The sequence below is a fragment of the Rhipicephalus microplus genome, chromosome X, assembly GCF_043290135.1.
Source record: "Rhipicephalus microplus isolate Deutch F79 chromosome X, USDA_Rmic, whole genome shotgun sequence".
NCBI lineage: Eukaryota > Metazoa > Arthropoda > Arachnida > Ixodida > Ixodidae > Rhipicephalus > Rhipicephalus microplus.
In genome coordinates this window covers 435,707,758-435,727,348 of record NC_134710.1, presented here as the reverse complement: position 1 = coordinate 435,727,348, position 19,591 = coordinate 435,707,758, and the positions used below count along the sequence as shown (strand labels likewise).

General features: G+C 43.9%; 1 protein-coding gene across 8 annotated transcripts in view; it reads right to left on the bottom strand.

Annotated features, from left to right (window-relative positions):
- LOC119161817 (DNA (cytosine-5)-methyltransferase 3A) overlaps positions 1-19,591 on the bottom strand; it is a 222,955-nt gene that overhangs the window by 174,259 nt on the left and 29,105 nt on the right. For all 8 annotated transcript variants that reach the window (XR_012887656.1, XR_012887655.1, XR_012887654.1 and 5 more), the window contains exon 2: positions 3,552-3,701. Coding sequence is in view for 5 of the 8 variants with exons in the window: in XM_075880503.1 (XP_075736618.1) it covers positions 3,552-3,701 (150 nt within the window). In the remaining 3 variants the exon portion in view is untranslated. The remainder of the gene's footprint in view (positions 1-3,551; positions 3,702-19,591) is intronic.

The following is a 19,591-nucleotide window of genomic DNA, read 5'->3' as shown; positions in this document are numbered from 1 at the left end:
CTCGCGACGGAGTGTACGATGGAGATTTAAAGCTTTGCCGGGACAGGATTGTCAAAGGGGTCCTAGAAGAAAGACCACAATAGCTAAACACCACACGGGAGCTAGCCCAAAGAAAGCATGGCCACTCTGTCCCACGCATCGCCCGGCTCCCCTCCGCCAGATTGACCGAAGTCGCCTGAAATCGCGAATGAAGCGTGACTGGGCCGTTCAACTGGTAGCACATACGTGTCGTTGCCTTGAAAGTTCTCGAATTCCGGCAAGACCACGACTGCTGCATGTGCAATTGAAGTGAGGGACAGCTGTAAGCTGGGGAAAGTGTACTTTGAGTATTTTCTTTTTGCTTGATGCATTGGTTATTTTTACATGTTGTAATGCACATTGAAGGATTTGACTACAGTAGAGGAGCGCACCTGTTCCGTTTTGTTTCGTAGTATACATTCGTGCAGTGTATTCTGTATTGATGGCTGCTGTACACGGCTATTTCTTTTTCTTGTTTGTATGGCGCATCGATATTGTTGTGTGTAAGTGAAGGTGGTACTCGAGCAAGTTGTTTCTTCTCTTCTGTTGTTACTTTGATGCACTCTGCCTATTTATGTTGTGTATGAGAAGGGCAGTCCTCATGTCTCCCTTGTTGGTGGTGTTTTGTTCCTTGTTGTCGAAAAATTCCCCTCCGTGTGAACAAATGTTATGAATAACATTCTGAAAGTGGGGGGCGATCTTACAGACGGCCATTTTTAATGACCCCGCGTCACGGCGATTAACAGGCGCCGTACTCCCCCACTGACCGTGGGAACAACGGGTGCCTAAAAGAGAGCCGAGAAGTGCAGAATGGGGTGCTCTTCTTCGAACGTCACCGCCAACGTTTGATCCTTTTGTAACTGCGGCGGCGTCTGCAAGGTCGTGGAAGGCCGCGATGTGCCCCGAACAAGGATTAGACTACAGGACGCACCGGCTGAGAGCCAAACAGTCGGACCGTTTCCCACGGGGGAAACCGTGGGAAAACTTCTGGTGGCCAAGTCGTATGACAACACCCCAACAGGTTGTCACTCTCGCTAGTTGAGGGCCTCTCCCAATTAAAAAGGGGTTGGGTCAATATATTTTTTGGGGCGGAGTTTCCATCAATGAAACGGGAATGTTTGGACCCTTGTAGAGGTCTCTTGTCCCTAAAGAAGAGAGCGAGGAGACACGAGGCGGATTTAAGCGCAGGATTTTGCCCTGCTAGGCAGACTAGTCGCTGACCAACATGGTGTAGAAACAGATCAACAAGTATCTCTTTTAGAAGTTTTTAGTGTGGCTCTATATCGGCTGGCCACCTAAACTTAGCCATTCCTCTAGTTGTGACGCGATATTAACGTCTGCAACGTAGACATTAGGACTTCGCCTCGAGTTAGCTCAACCTGCCCAAGGTCACCTGCAAGCACTAGCCTCCCGGAGCCACCAGCGTAGCAACACCACCGACATCGCAGTCGTGCCAGAACTCTCTTCGACTTCTCGCATCCGATCGTCGGGGACGCAACGCTGCCGGTCAACACACGTACGCCTTCACCTGTTTATATCGTCGAACTTTCTCCTCCATACTTCTTTTGTTGTTATTTCGTGTAGTTTGCAATAGTTTTCTCTCGTAAGCTGATTTATTGTTTCTTTGTATGTAATTTTTGTTGTATCAAGTGTTGATGTATTTTGTTAGTTGTATTGAAGTATTGTACTAGATCCCGTGTGCTGCAATATCACTGGAGTAAAGGTTGTTTTGTTTTCTCACGACTCTGATCTTTTCACTGTCTCTGCTTGGGTACGGAACGAACTAACCTGCTGTCATTCCCGTCGCCGACTTCGCGCTGGCTGGCGACGCTAGAGTGGCAGCTTGTAACATACATACATACATACATACATACATACATACATACATACATACATACATACATACATACATACATACATACATACATACATACATACATACATACATACATACATACATACATAGAGCGAGACAGAAGAGAGACTGACAGACAAACAGACGGACGCACAGGCACACAGGCAGACCGACGAGTGACGGATAAAAGAACAGACACCCGGACGGAAAGAGAGACAGGAAAACATACAGACTGACAGACAGAGAAATAGACAGACATATGGACCGACCAACGAATGCACAAAAGGAGGGAGAGATGATTCATGGTTTACCAATAAAACACTCCGAAGTTTTACCTCACTCATCATTATTCACTCCGTGAATATGCTGTTTTTTTTCCAAAGTCTTAGGAGGCCCCGGAAAACTTGATCTAAAAATGCAGTAAAGTACAAGAGTTCTTGAGCTAGCATGTACTTCATGTTTTCACTGCTCGCTTGAGCAGCAGAACAGTATATGGCCGTGAAGAAGGATGGCAGGGGTGCTTTAAGCTTGTCCTTATTGCGAGGGCAGACGCACAAGGTGTGCTTGTTTTTAGCTAAGGTCAGGACCCAATTGAGTGCGTTTGTGCGCGTTAAGCGGTTACTTCTTGCGCTAGTGTATCATTTCCGAAACTTCTCTACACTTTGCCGTCGCTACATGCACCCAAAGTTTCAATAACAATTCACTCTTTGTTCAGAGAGGGTTTTAATTTGATATTCTTACGAAGTTATATGCATTCCCTCTAATCGTAACCTACCCTATCAAGTTGGCAAGCTGTCGAATTCAAACCGGCTTCTCTATTTTATTAAATTTGTTATTTATTCATTCATATAAATTATTTCAAAGCCAAAGACATTACAGAAAGTAGTAGTTGTTACAAGTCTATATTTACCAATGTTATGAGATACTGCTTGATAAGAAAAATAGTTTGGGTTCTGGGCGATGGAGGCCAGGAGATGGTTCCAATGAGATGTTGTCTTTGGCATACGTGAGTCGACGAAGATTTGTCTGACAACTTGGCCCTTTGGCTTAGAAGTTGTCGATTCGCATTGACATTCAAGTGCATGGCGTGAAAAGGCTTTATTTTCTTGCATTCTAGATTCGTACAAAAATATGTTATGAAAAAGAGACGAACAAGCGAGTTTCCTTCTTATTGACAGCAAAGACAGGTCATGATTAGTTTCGATGATTGATACACTTGCACTCTGGGTGAAGTAGCACAAATTAAAAAAAAAATGTTCTCAGCATTTCCTGTAACTTTTTTTCATGGGCTTCAACTAATAGAAACAAGTGCACTCGCACACAACTTTAGAAGTCTGCGGCGGTTCCTCCTCAAAAGCGCGTGCGCACACTACACCAATAAGCACGCATTCACGATTGACAGTATCAGGTGGAGGGCTGGTGACACCGTCTTATGAGAACATTGCCGAATGCATGAGCATGCTCGTTCGTTAGTAGCGGGGTCTTCTTCAGATTTCTTAAGCTCTATGCCACTATAACCCATGATACTTTTACGTTCAAATCAGTTTCTTCCTTCAAATATGAGTGTATAAACCAGTGCCGGCCAGTATGCTTCTTCAGAGCATGTTACCTGTTTTATATCTACTATTTCAATGTATTATTTTTTAGTGTTTTTTAAGATAGTATATACTTTACGTACCTCGGAGACCCGGTACTCAGCCAGCCAGCACACCCAGAGTCTTTTTTTTGCAGCCGGCTTCTGATGACAAAGTTTTGCATCCAAAACGACGGCTGGCCAATGCAGGGTACGAGCGCCCAGCTGCGCCCACACCAAGCTACCCACCTGCGCCTGAAAACACCAAGAGCATATAGTAAAGAGGGGAAATTTTACAACGTTAAGCAGAGTTACTCAATAAAAATTATACAACAAATGATTTTGATACGAGTACGGCATACGGCTATCTCTCTCCTTTCGCTAATCACACGATTATTGAGTACTTATTGCTTGGAAGATTGAAACATAATACTATTTACAATGTTATCCTAAACAAATAACCTACTTCTTCAACGTAACCTCAGACACCTTCATTTTGTATACATAGACTACCACCTCTAACTTCCAGTAGTCCGCTACGCTGGTGTAGTGGTCACAGTGCTGGGCTGCTAACAAAAAGGTTGCAGATTTGGTCGTAGCCACGGCAGTCGCGTAGAAGCTAAATAACAGAGGCACATGGATCGTACAATGCCAGTGCACGTAAAAAAACACTAGATGGCCGAAAATGTACTACGGCGTGTCTCGTAATCACCTCGCGGTTTTCGCACGTGAGACCCCAAATAATATTGCATCTTAGTTGCGCTGACCAAGCCTTTCTTCATCAGGACAGTAGCGAAGCGCTTCAACTGTGGGTTGTCGCCTAGCTATTAAATGCAGCAAAAGCAGCGCATAGGTCAATTGAAAGTTCCGTTCATCGTGGGCACTTTTCTCATTGTTAACGCGTCCTTGTAAGCAGAGCACACCACAAATCTGCTGTAGTTTTTGTTGGTGTTACTCGTCCCGAACTAGAGTTGAAGGAAAGCCAAGCCGTAATTGTGGACATTTCGAACACGTCCAAGCTATCTTGGCCACAAATCGGTGTTCAATATGACTACCCTATGTTTAGGAGAAGTACTTAAAGTATAATGAAGTTGTTCGTGCCGGTCTAGTCTGATTACAACGCGGCAATATTCAAGAGCCAAGGGCGAAACCCACATTGTCTTGAACTAGATATGACCGCATATGGGGCCCCGAAAGATGTCGGAGATGAGCAGACGATGGCGAAAAAGTGATCGTGGGCTGTTGTCTCCCCTGTTTGCGCCAAGAAGTGCATGCACCCCAATAATCGTCATAGACAATTAGGTGCTCGTTTGTCGTCAATAAATTCATTCTGTTCGTTTTCTTCCGGCTCCATCTTTGTGGCAGTGCTACACGAAACGAAGGCCGGCGTTCGGCAAAACGCTCACACATCGGCTCTCTCTCTTGCTGCTATTGTATTCTGTCCCCATTTTTCTTCAATTTAATACTTTCGTTTTTTGCGGCAAGTGGTAACCTCGTGTAGTTACCCAGAATAGTGTATTTATATTCAGTTTTAGCAAGAATGTATGACTGGCGTCATCAAGTGGGACCTTGTAGTGTCCCCTTGTTGGGCTTGGTGATAGGTGGTCACCATTGCCCGAAAACTTGTACACTTTTTCATGAAAACTTTTTACCCGCCCTACATGATCACCGCCTAGAAAGATGGCGCAACAAATAAAATTTTAGGTTTGCCCTAACCAAAAAGTCGTTTATTAAATACCACATCATAAACAGTCAACATCAAACAAAAACCATCCCAAGAGTCTGATCATTTCTTGTGTCAAAACTCTCACGGATACAATCGATCCAGGTTACAAAGTAACCAAAATGGGAAGCGGTGATCTTCTGGAAGTTTGTGGCAAGCACCAGTACGATAGACTGTGAAAGCTTTTAGCTTTTGGGAAAACACTGGTGTAAGCTGGTTCAGGTATATCCATGAATACTGTGTCTAGCGTCGTTTCTGACGATAACCTTCTTGAAATCAGTGAAAGTGGGCTCCTTGAAGGATGGCAGGATAAGAACGTTGTCACAGTACAAAGAATCGTAATGAGACGAGATTACAAACAAATCCTAACTAGGCATATATTAACATTTGGAACCAGCAACCTCCCTGAATCCATCGAAACCAGCTACTGCAGACATCATGTAATACAATATATACCAAAACCCTTTCTTGGCTTCAATTGTTCCTTATTCAGACATGGTCACAAAGCTGCAGAGGGTATCACAAGCGCCAAATGTCGATTCAATGAACATCCATCTGACAGCTGCACCTCCGCCGCCCATTATGCGAACTGTGAAGGGGGCAACCCGATATACAATTGTGCCCTTCAAGAAACAAAGCAGAAAAAATAGATCTGAAGGTAAAATTCAACCTGTCATTCTAAGAGGTACGCAAGCGTTTCGCCTTATATAACCAGTCCTCTTCATCCTTCGCTCATGTGATGCACTGGGATGCCACGCCACGTCTGTTCGTACCTGCGAATGTCCCAAGCAGTAAAACCGCGTTCGTGCCATCAGCGCTCCTGATTGAAGCAGTCTTTGCAGCTCCGCCCCCTTGCTAAGCAGGGCCAGTACACTTCAGATTTTACAGGACCCTAGACCTTTCCAAGTGCAGTTAGGTTCGAAACATCAGTGAACACGCCTGCCAAGAAGGCACCACCTACCACCTCCTATTAGGTGATGTATACAAGTCCCAATCTTCCCGGGCCTCAAACGGTAAAACATAAAGAAACACTTTGAAGTGCGCCAGAAAAGATACACTCTAAACTACAGGTCCCCCAAAAGGCCCTGTAACCTAAGGCAACTGTCACAGACGTCTGCAATCCTCATTTCGCCCACACGCCCCATTGTCAAAGGAAGGGCGCTTTTGTGTCGGGAAGATGACATCCATTGACTGGCGAAGCAGCGGCGTCACCACCGCGTCTTCTCTCCACCTTTACCGAAAAGAGAAACATGTGTTCGAGGAAAAAATAAATGACCTATAGAAGGGATGGGACGTCCCGAAAGAGTTTGGACTGCATCGAAATTGGCAGTTTACGTGCAGCCAGCAAGGAGAGCGGTCGTCGGTGTCACGAGTCTCGCGTAGGCGGCGAGCATGGAGTGACCCGCACAACGTACTAAGATGGTTGCATTACCGGGCACCCTCGTAGTCTACTAAGGTCAACTCCCCTACTTGTACTGAGAGCTGGCCTGGTCCGTATAAAACTTTTTATTGTGATTTTTTAAAATGGGTATTTTATTATAACCAGCTTTTAAATAATTGTAGTTGTGTGTGCTGCATCCCACTTAGAAATTCAGAATCGCGATCATGATCTTTTGCTTCGTAAATTTTATTAGTATCTCTTGTTGTTTCAGCATGTTGGTATTTTATTGATATTCCGCGTATTTGTCTTTTGTCTGTACCTGTTGTAGGTTTCTTTAAGAACATATTTTGTTATACAGCTGTTCTTTTCATTGCGTATTAGTGTTTTTCCGTCTCTTATTTTTGTAATATTCTGCCTATTGTCATTGTTATAATTAAATGTTTGTGTTCAATCAAATGCTCGTGTATTCTCTATGAGTACGTTGGTCAGTCCCATACGTCACCACAGGTACAACCCCGCATGGGTCTACCGACCTGCGAAGAAATTGGAAATGTACTACTTCGAGGCCTTTCAGGCGTCGCAGGCCGAAGCGTGAAGAGGAAGCCTGCGAGTCTGCCCCAAGTCGATGTTGAATCAGTGGGGCCTCACTCGAAGTGTGTGACAGCAACACTTTGTACACACAGCACCACAAACCGAAATTACAGAAATACTACAACGGAATGTTAGAATGCTGCTCAGAAACCTTGACGAAATCCAGGAAATTTTATACAAAAATACATCAAAAGTGTTGTGTGTACAGGAAACACACTTGAAACCAAAGCAGTCACACTTTCTACACCAGTAAATTATTTTTTTAAACCGGAAGGGTACTTTTGCGTCTATCAGTGTTGTTGCCATAATAGTTAGCCAAGGAACAACCTTCACACATCTACCGCTTCAGACGTTTGTTGATGCAGTAGCCGTGCGTCCTGTTATTTCCTACACACTGGTCACAACTTTTTCTGTTTACATAACTCCACACCACAAACTCAATAGGCACGACTTCCAGCCAATATTAGAGGAATTCTTCATAACTTATCTCTTCCTCGGATATGCTCACAGCAGTATTTAGCGTAATTCTCACTGTGATACGCGAGGTCTTCTGATTAAACAATTTCTTTTTTTTTCTTCTGATGCATGTCTCTTGAACCACAAACAGCCAACCTGATATAACCTCGCAAACAAAACCTAATCCTCCATGTATCTGAGTATAACATCCCCGTCACTTCTGCCCCTACCAAAATAGGCCGTCAGTAATATTTTTTGTAGAAGCGGCCACTTCCCCATAGTTTTGAGCACACTTATAAGAAACGAATGTCCCTCTTAAGCGCCAAAATCGCAGATGGAAAGAGCCGATTGGATACAGTTTCAGAAAGTAACATTCCTAAGTTGAACCAACAGGTGCAACTTCAGCATAGATGAGGCTGTGTACTACTTTAGAGTACTTCTGACTGACACTGCAGCCAAGTGTATCCCACAAACAGGGGGAAGATCGAACAAGCAACACGTCCCGTGTTGAAACAGTGAGTGCTAAAATACACACTGACAAAAAAAGAAAACATGGAGGTTGTTTCGCGACTCTACGACTACAGAGAATTTTATTAATAATAAAAGCATCAAATTTTAAGGTAGGAAAACACGCCAGCAGGCGAGAAGGAACAGCTGGCAGAAAGTTTTATCGGGCGTCCCCAGGATTCCGGCCCACGAGCAGGAGGCGCACTTTCCCGCACGGTGGGGGTGGGGCCCCACGTCACTCTATAGGACCGGAGAGCAAAATGATGATAACTCCTCTCCCTTTCTGATTTTCTCATTGCTTTCTCGGTTTAAAGTAGCAACTGTATGAACCTTTCTTCGGCTGGAGTTACAGTATCGTAGTTGCAATGTTGCGAGTTCCTTAGCTTAATAAAAGATAATTCACAGCGCCTATGGGTGCTCTCGGAAATATCGGCTGTTTTACCGCGTTTGAATCGCTGCGCTGGAGACGTGCTTGAAGATATCTAATTGCTTTCTGGGATTTAGGTACTGGCATATGTCTAGTTTATGATGGTATAGAGCGTGTTTTAATCGCGTGGTAAAAAAAAAAGTTCCCTGGCCAGTTTTGTTCAGGATGCGACAGACGTCAAGCCCTCGTAGCTCCATCTAGCGTTGAGATGGTGTACCCCACAGTGCCACGTAAAAATAAAATAGGGTGCGCGTAAAAAGAAAGCATTCTTATGGAAGGCACATTCATGACACCGTGAAACTATATTTAGGGTTCGTTGAGGTAAAGATCAATGGTACAGCACATCAATGGGGTATTTTGAAAAAAAAAAAAAGATGAAGTGCATGTTTCCGAACATTCAGTGTATGTACCACATAGACCCCTGAATTAACAGCACATTCTCGAGTTTTACAGCTTACATGGTAATTACAGTTATTTACTGATTGGTTAATTAGTGCTAATTAACTAAGGCATCCCTAGTCAGGCTTTGATATTGCGAGTAATAATCACCGGGCGCGATATTATGGACGGTGGTATCAACTCACCATCCACGCCGATTAAATCCGGCATATCTCAGGGATCTGTCCTCGGCTCTTTTTTCTTTCCGGTTTATATCAATAAGTCCACCCGTGATACCCAGCAAATCTAAACCTTTTGCAGATGCTTGCGTGCTTTAAAGTAGTGAACGCTTTCAGCGACCAGGTTCTATTAAATAACTCTTCATCTAAGATTCAACATTGGTGCACAGAATGACAGATGACCTTTAACGCGAGAAAAACTTTGGCGATAACCATAACCCACAAAAATGATCCATCTTGAAAGAGTGACTGAGCCCCTATATACAGGTACGATTTTTTTCCCGCACAAGCGGAGAGTGGAACAATTTGCCACCAGAGGTTCTTGAAAGTGTCGATCTCAACTAGTTTCTTCGTGCGTTAGCTCTTTCACATGGCTTATAACTACACCTTCATATATATTACAGTGCTCTTCATTTTAATACCTGTCTTGATTAGACTCATTGCTTGAGGTTCAAACCTCGCTTCTGCACGATACTTCAATGCTTCGATTCTGCAAAGTCTCGCTTTTTAACATTTTCCGCTTTATTTTTGCTACAGTTGGTAATTGAGTTCTTTTGACTTTTTACCCAAACAACATAACCTAGTGGGCACTGTTTTTATAGTTTTTGTTTTGCGCTTTGAACTGTGGACAGTATTACATGTCATTTTTTTTTAATCATCGCGCTTTCGTTCAAAACTATATCTACTGCTGTACCTCCTACACATTGTTGCGTCCACTGCGCCACACACCTGCCCAAAGGCCGGCACTTGACTGGCAGTTTTTCTCTAAAATAAACAACAAATCTATAAATAAATAAACCCACTTCCTCTTTTTTATTATGCGACTCTCAAATTTTAACGATATAAATTTTAAGAATGCTCATGCAAGTGAGGTAAAAGAAACAGATATAATGCTGAAAGGCAGGGAGGTTAATTTTTTTATGAACAAATAACCCTATTTGCACTGTGTAATGTGCACGGTAGCCTTATTAACAAGCGTCCGTAACAGGGAACTGAGTTTATTACTTTCAAGAAAGGCATTTGTGCGCAGCATAGTCCAAATGGTCCAAGCGCTGGCTTACGAGTCGGCTGTGGGCCATAAAAGCGGTGAGGAGTACAAAAGAGAGGCAGCCAGCGCGCGGGTCCATTGATTATCCCGACAGTCAGTCAGCCCCAGGCGCGCGGCGTCGTGGGTGGGGGGAGGTCAGGTGGAGGGCAGGGCGCATCCCTGCAGCTGGCTGGAAGCGGGAATGCACGGTCTAAAGCCCCTCCATGCGTTTTTCGGTAGAAGACGCGATGGAGGGGCTTTAGCTTCAACAAGCCAAAATCTCCTGACATTTTTTTTGACGATGGGCGCCGTTCATTCGGGCTTTCCATGAAACTGGCGGACGACCACTGGTTGTCCTTTGTGGAGTTGCCGGCAACGCGAGGCGTCTTCCTTATGTGGTGTGACCTTTCAAGGCGGTTCTGGCAGAATGGCTGAGATGTGCGTTCGCAGCTCGCAAAAAAGCATGATATACTCCGGTACCTGGCCCGTTTGGCTCGTTGCAAGGTGCTTGAAAAAAAAAAGCGTGCAATGCGCCGCTGTAATGACCCCGTACTTGCAAGAGCACGTTTTAGCTCTACCACGTAGCGTTTGGCCTGTCCGCTTTTGGCTGGTTGGTTCGGACCAGATTTCACCTCTGTGATGCAGTTGTAACTCGTAGGGTTTCTGTATTTTGGCTGACAAGAATGCAATTCCGTTGTTTGAAACCACCTTGTGGGGTAATTCGAAAGTTTCGGACAACAAGCGCAGGAAATCGATGGCATCTGTCGATGTTGTTTTGTTGACTTGGTGAATTTCAACCCATTTACTGTAGGCATCCGGAATTACCAAGAATGTGTGCCAAGGTGTGCTCGGTCTGCCCCAGTCCAGTGCTGGAGCTCGCGTCGGAGCGCGTTCATTCAAGTGGCGGGCTGTGTACTCTGCCCTTGCCGATTCCCGGCCACCACATGTAGCTGCGGGCGCACTATATTGTGATCACGCCTCAGTGTCCGGCATGAATGAGAGCCATTGCTCGTTGTCGAAGTGGGCCATGAAGACAACTCGTGATCCCAATTTGATACAACCACGGTGACAGTTGAACTCCATTTCTTTCTTGTTAAAAGCCTTGAAGTTCTCATTCTTGAAGTTTTGAACTCTGCCCTCCATCGGGGCGTTGTACAGCTTGAACAATGTTGGGTCATCTTGCGTGGCCATTGTGACTTCGTCGACCGTTAGTGGGGGGGGGGGGGGGCTATTTAGCGCTTCGAACATGAGCATGCAGCCAACTTGAGGTGTATAATCAATTGATTCGCTGAGGGGTAAGTGGCTCAGTGCGTCGGTGTTAGACAGTACACCACGTCGTAGTCTTATGCTGACATCTTAATGCACCATCGGATCATACGAGGCGAAAATAGCTCTGGAATCTGCTTCTGTAGCTCTAGGATACTCAGGAGTGGCCTGTGATCAGTCAGAACAGTCACATGTCTGCCCGCGATGTACTGATGAAAATGCGTGGCTCCATCGAAAATGGCCAGTCCTTCGTGATTCACCTGAGAATAATTTAGTTCCAAAGCGGCTAACGTGCGGGAAGCGAATGCTATCACAGGGTTTTCTAGTTTGGTTTTAGTTTTGTTCCACCGCAAAAATTTCCATTCCGTTTCCGTTCCATAGCGAAAAAAAGTTCCCTAACGGTTCGTAATGGTTTTTATTTTTCTGCAAAACATTATAGGTAAATTAACTATAAAACGTAAGGTTTTTCCTTTAAGAACCCGGGACCGCACTAAAATAAATTAAAACGTTCCTAAGAGAAGCGAAAGTAGCCTTACCGTGGGTTCGTAACCAAATAACGCAAACCAGTGCTTTTCCAAGTTATCGTATTTGATTCTCTGAAGAGTGAATTAGAAATATTTCTAACAGGCTCAGTGTGTGTGTGTGTGTATGTGTGTGTGTGTGTGTGTGCGTGTGTGTGTGTGTGTGTGTGTGTGTGTGTGTGTGTGTGTGTGTGTGTGTGTGTGTGTGTGTGTGTGTGTGTGTGAATAGTGCGAGCAATGATCTCAGAAGCAGCCCGTCATCCAGGGTATTCTCTTATATGCGCGACCACTGTTCTGATCAAGCAAACTTCTGGGCGGCCTGTGTGAAAGGCATGCGAAAGCCCGCTTGAATAAATGCAAACGTCTATGGTTGACACTTTTTTTTCGTTTCCACAATATTTGGACACTTTTACTTAGGGATGCCTGCCCTACAGATACGCATTGATTCTGTGCCCTTAGTTATGCAGGATATGGCTCACGTTGCATGACCTCAGTTGTTCCAGATCGCCAAGTTTTCCCGTGAAACGAACCCCCCCCCCCCCTTTTTTTTTGCTCAGCAGTCGGCTTGACGGAAGAATAATCATTATTGCGGGAGCAGGTTTTTCTTGCTGGAGTGCCGGTGTGGGGACAAGTGTGGAGGAGTCAGAATCGTGTGCGAGTTGGATACGCGGTAGGATTCCGGCACTGCTTTCGGCAGAGATAACCACAGCATGCATCCAGTGACCCAGTGCTTCCATTTTGGACTCGCTCGCTTCATATAAGGCCTTATGTTGGCTGTTCTACGTCTCATCATATTTCGGTTCTGGATTTACTGCACATTTGCTTGTGAACATTCTTTTTCTGTGTGTATTCTCTTTTTATGGTGTGCATGGGTGTTCCATTCACTCGTGTTGTTACCGATGAAACGGGCACACGGCAGAGGTTTTCCTACATGATTTATTTCATTACAATAATATCGTGAGATGAGCAATGCATGAGTGTGGGTGTATCTATTCTCTCTATATGTAAAGTTTATTGGATCTTGTGGTACCACTCAGGCCTCGTGATGTTTTTCAGGCCACGTGCAGTAGTTTGATCGTGTTTTAGGCCCGTAAATTATTACTGAATTATTTAGAATTTCTACTTGAAGCTTATCGGCAATGTGATTGCCGGGCATGTGTTGCAAATGACTAATGTTTTATTTCGAATCAACTTGACCTTATTATTTTTTTTTTTGCCGATCAACTGTGGGCCGTCCGGCAAGCCCAGGATGCCGCCCGGGTCCAAGCACTCGAGGCCGTCACCTAGGCCGGGGTGCTTGTAGCCCCACCCCGCTCAATGACGCCGGACATGTTCAATAAAGTTTTTACTCACTCACTTGGTGAATGCGGGAAACTTAGGGGGAGGAGTGGCATTACAGTTAGTACCCTTCATTCCGCGTTTTCGCCGAGCGGTTCAACATTATCTTTGTTTTCTTCGGGCCTCTCTTTATTCATACTTTAACGTGTCTTTCTTTTACATCTCCAGATTTTCTTTCGTGAATCATCGCCAGCATCACTAAAAAGTGCGATATTGTCCGCAAAACTGAAATAACAAAGATGTTATACGTTAGGCCTTATTAATTTGTTTTCGTTCTAGTTCCTTATTATTATGAAAGTGCCGCGAATTCAATTCAAGAGATTGTAACTCATACTGAGCGCATTACCGATCATGACTTTCTTGCTTTGCTTAAGGCATGCGGTGGTTGTGGGATCGTTTAGAATCATGTAATAAACTGTTGCGTAGCCTAGGCTACTACGAATAAAAGTATTGCTGTTGGCACTTTCTTTTATTATATTGGTACTTATGTCGTTGCCGTAAGCGTCTGCTTATATGCAATTGTCCGTGTTTCCATATATATATATATATATATATATATATATATATATATATATATATATATATATATATATATATATATATATATATATATATATATATATATATATATATATATATATACGACGTTTAAGCAAATGATCGTAATTAAACATTTATAGAAATCCATTGTTAAAACAGTGGTCAACTTCACTGCACAGAACAATTTTTTTATTTATTCTTGCTTTTCTTTTGGAGGTTGCTAATTTGTGGAGTGTAAATTCTATAAGCCTAAGTGTAAGCATTTTGACTGAAATCTTTCGGGCTCGGTAGAAGATTTAAGAAGTTGGGAAGTTCATAGAGGGCCTGAGGTGTCAGGAACGACTTGGTAACTTCCTCAGGATCTGTCTGTGTTTGTCACAAAATATATCCGTGTCTTGTTTTGCCAAAGCTGCGGCTTTCCGTTTACAACACGTTTCCAAAGCCGTGAACCTATACTGAGGAGATTGTTCCTAGAGAGCGGTTCAAGTTTGTTGGCGTGTTGTAAATGTGCCAGGATTCACGCAAGGACCTCCTTCTGAAATTCCTCTCTGTTTATAGAACAGAAAAGCTGTAGAAATCGATCATATGGTCGGGCTGCTCAAGGGCTCTGCAAAAGTGCCGCTTTGCACTTCTGCCTTCCTGACGTCGTTCTTAAGTTGGCGTAATCTTAATGAGTGGGCGCGAAAGTTTGTTGCTGCCAGGCAAGACGCACGTTAGCACTCAGCGGCTGACTTCCATGTCGGGAACGCCAGTCCAAGCCTGTCGGCCGCTCCACGGGCTTTCTGAACGGAAACATTCGCTTTTGCCTACGTATAGCTGGCTGGACACTCTGAACACGGCAACTTGCAGACTACTCGCTGGTGTTGCTTTTTCCTTCAGCCGTGGTAGCAAGAGGGTGAGCATCGAAGCAGGCTTGCGAACCACCTCGAACCTTGATTTTCTGAGAATCGCGGAGAGCTCTTCACTGGCGCCTGGCACATATAGGATGACAATGCGCTTGGCTGACTTCAATTATTTTTTGCCAGTGGGGTGACCATAGAGGGAAGGTTGTCGCGTAGTGTGTCTTTCACGATTCCCTCTACAAGGTACAGTGGTCATAGTGCTCGTACTCTCAATACATGCCGTGACGCCCACTTATAATACTAAAAACGCAGGCACAAACGGAAAGAAAACAAAAGCCATCTAACTACACAACGCTGGGTAATATTTCTGTCAGTCTTTACCTCTCGAGGGCGCTTCACAAAAGTGTAAAAAGTGAACATTTCCGTTGATAAATGTAAAACCTGGTTGCTGAGACGTATTAAAAGTGGTAAGCCAACTGAAAAAAAAAATGTTAGAAGTGATTTATGCTGTCGTTTACCATAATTGAAAAAATGGCGTAGCTAAATATTGTGTTACTGTGTTGCTTTCCGGCACTAAAACTCAGCTGTTGCTCCAGTAGTTCGTCACGTACACCTCAGCACCAATAACCTAACCCTACCATTTGTGATGAATAATTTAATATGAGCATTTAGTGTGGCAAAAGCCGCTTAAAATCTCTATTGCTTTCCACAAAAGCTCTGTTACTCTGCAACTACACCAGTATTCTTATTAGAGTAGTCGAATTAGAGGGGGCTCTGGTGACTCAGACTCAAAAGCTGACAACGACTGATTCAATGAAACAGACCTACCTATACGGTGAACAGTTTGAAAAAGAAAAAAAGACAGGTTTACCAACAAAATGCTATTCTAGTTTGATGATGATTTCATTGTCGCTCATTTCCGATGAAGGCGGAAATGTCGTAGGCCCGTGTGCTCAGATTTGGGTGCACGTTAAAGAACCCCAGGTGGTCAAAAATTCCGGAGTCCTCCACTACGGCGTCTCTCATAATCATATGGTGGTTTGGGGACGTTAAACCCTACAAATCATTCAATCATTTCATTGTCGCTTCCCTTTGTAACATTTACAAACTAGACCACTTCCGGCACTTAAGCACTGTGCGAAAAAATTCGAATTATATAGCATTATTATATGAACGAATGTTATTGCTGAGCTAACGAAAAAAAAAGGAGATTCAACTAGCGCACACGAGAAGACTGTGGAAGCAACGGTGCTGGTGGCCTACCCCAACTCCATTCTAATTTCCTCCTCTTCCTCCGTTTCTTTTCGCCCTTCTTGCTATATTTTACAGGGACAATATTAAAGACAGTCTGTGTTCCGAGTTCGCATGTGTTCCGAGTTCGGAGTGGCCGTCGGCCAGGCTGGAAATGAAGCTCAAAGATTCTGCTCTTGAAAATGAAATGCTACATGTGTCAAGCGTGTAATTCGCCTAGATTTTCATTCTGCACTCTTGTCTGAGATGCGTGTGGATTGAAGGTGTTACAGTATACGATGGCATTAACCGTGAACATCAGCTTTCTTTTTCCTGAAAGGAAAAATAAAAGCATATCACTGCCAGTAATGACCTCACGTTAGCAACTAATATAATATTATCAATCGATAACTGCTTTAGAGACTGGCACAAAATGTTCTGCATCGCTTTTTTTTCTTGGCTACAGCACGATTAATGTTCATGCCATTGCCATGTTTACACATACATCAGCGAGACCATTGAGTAAAAAGGTGGATTATCATCACTATTTTCCTATCTAATATAGGCAATAATTATGGTGCATTCACACGTCAATCCCAAATCAAGCTCTGAAATCTGACTATATCCGGGCGCGAAAGGAAGCATTACATGCTTCAGATGTACACGTAAATAAACAGTGTGGGTTTAAAATTGGTTTTAAGATGAGCATGGTAGCCCTTACATCGTACGCCAACGACCCCATTTGATAGTTGCTTTATTGGTGCACAGGCCTTCGACACATATATCAACAACGTGGAGATCGTTGCACATTCGACTATCTGTTGCAAAAAGCACCTGTAATGTGCGCAATAACACCATGGAATTTATTTTCGCATGTCGCAATCAAATCTCACCAGATGAAGTGTTACATAAATAAATTATCTATTACTACCTTTAATATATCAAGGTGATTGAAATGTGTCAAAAAATCAGATAAAGACAATAGTTCTAGGTGTAGCAAATCTTTTGTAAAACACACGATGCTGCATAATCTGAAGTTGCGAACCTCATTAATTAAATGGTGTCAAGTAGTAGTGCAAAAACAATCAGGGGCATGCTGTCCCTTGAAGCAGCCATTGTTTGAAGGAGACTTTACGGAACTATGTTGGGTACTTTATAAAATAAGGCGCCTGCAATGAGATGCCAGCAAATTAGATGCTAACACTAAATTGAAAAAAGGTCTACAAAAGTCGCTGCTCCAGCTTACACTGTAACTGTGCTGTCCTTCCTGAGCGTCTGTTGTTGTAATTTTCTATGGAACTATACTCAGTTCCTTATGTACATTTGCGCGAAGAATAAGCGCTATAAAGAAATAACAAAGTGAAAGAGCTTCCACAAGGGATAACTGGATAGTACAATCTCGGAGCGTTTACCATGTGGTTGTCAAGCATATTCCTTTTCTACCCCATGACTAGTGTATTGAACATATTATTTATTATTACTATTTATTCACAGTTACTGCAATCATCATTTGGTGATTTCAGCAGGGTGGTACATACACTTATTATTGACAAAAACATGACAAAAAAATGATGCAGAAAAGTAAGCAGAGCTACAGTCAGAACTAAAACCACTTTGGTAGCTTTTGTAAGAGTCGAGTAACATGTTTTTTAGAGTAGTTCATCCTTCAGCCCCACCTATTTATTGGCCGCCCCACCACAGTGGTCTAGTGGCTAAGGTGTTCGGCTGCTGACCCGCAGGTCGTGGGATCAAATCCCGGCTGCGGTGGCTGCATTTTTGATGGAGGCGGAAATGTTGTAGACCCATGTGCTCAGATTTGGGTGCACGTTAAAGAACCCCAGGTGTTCGAAATTTCTGAAGCCCTTCACTACGGCATCTCTCATAATCATACGGTGGTTTTGAGATGTCAAACCCCACATATATATCAACCTATTCATTGGCCACCAGAAGTAATCGCGTAATATACGCGAAAATACACGCGCACGATGTGGTCAAGTATACAAAAGTATTTCAGGAGATATCCTTTCACCATTGAAATCATTTAAATTCTACGAGCTCTCTTATGTCTTTTCGGTACATCGTAGAAAAAAACGTAGCCTTTGTATTCAAAACTTTGCTGGCAATGCGAGAATCGCTTACGTCCAGTACATTCGACACCAAGATGCAATTGGTGGACATCGTGCTCAATACAAAAGGAAGAAAGAAAACAAAAGTTGGCGTGACGTGACACTCTTCAAGCCCAGTCATAGAAAAATTAAACTGGGACATGCTGGGAATCTATCAACAGCATGAAGCATGAGGGGGGATCGGCGTCTGATGAAGTTACTTGTGGACAAAATAGACACGCTCTCTTCTACGTATTGTTTACTTTGTGGTGCTGAATGCTATGTGATACAGCCAACCATGAGAAACTTTTTCTTGGGTCAAAACAAACCTGGCTTGTGTTTTATAAGGATATTAACATAACAGGGCCAAAAGCAGCGCTCTTTCAAAGAAAATGCCAGAATGTGTGTACCTATATAATCAACAACTGAACAACAGTGTCCAGTATGTGGACATGGTTCTCCTTTGGAAATAGTTGTACTGACATCTTTAACTTTTTGCATGCTTTCCAATAGCCTATTAGCTAAGAAAAGAAGGTTAAAAAACTTTGTTCTGCCCTAGAAAAAGTTCGGGTCGGCAAAGAATATGGCTTAGCCACAAATTAAGTATTGAACCTGATATTATGAATATTATAGATTACCTACGACGAGAAACAAACTAAAGAATGTAGTGCGGTTGGTCGTAGCTTCTTTGTATATAAATTATCTATGACTATATATTAAAACTGTGAGGGCTTGAGCTCAACCGAGCCAAGGAGAGACAGAAGTCCTCAGTCTGAAAAACCATTCATGGCCGGTCCGGAACATGTTCGGGTACTCTACACCGGCGAGCGTTTAAATGGTGGTGGTAGTGGTTAGAAGATGAGAAAAGGCACCTAATTTCTGCTACCCGGTGGGGAGCACGGCGCAGGGGTAAGAATGTGCTGGCAGCGGGGTGCTATTCTTGGGTTCCCACAATGAGGAGCGGGCGAGAACAGGTTGAAGAGCAAAACCATTTCCGTAGGGAACTCGTCAGCGTCGTAGTGGGAGGAGAAAAAAGCGAGCGGGGGAAAGAGTTCAACTTCATGCGGCACGTGGTGGACGTTTAAGGAACTAGAACCTCGTGAGCCTGAATCCTGACCTCGCCCAAGTTCTTATACACAAGTGCAAAGTCTGGAACATGGTTAGTGGTAGCTAGACAAGCACAATCGCCCCGCCACACTGGTCTAGGGGCTAAGGTACTCGGCTGCTGACCCGCAGATTGCGGGATCAAATCCTGGCTGCGGCGGCTGCATTTCCGATGGAGGCGGAAATGTTGTAGGCCCGTGTGCTCCGATTTGGGTGCACGTTAAAGAACCCCAGGTGGTCGAAATTTCCGGAGCCCTCCACTACGGCGTCTCTCATAATCATATCGTGGTTTTGGGACGTTAAACCCTACATATCAATCAATCAAGCACAATCACGTCCTCTAGTGAACGCACAAGGCGACAACTTGGAAGACCAGACAAACTTCCTCGGCGCGCGCTTCGAACAGTTTTCCAGCTCGTCGCAATTTTTAGGGGCGAAGCTTCTTAGGGCGTGGGCTGTGCGTCCCCTGT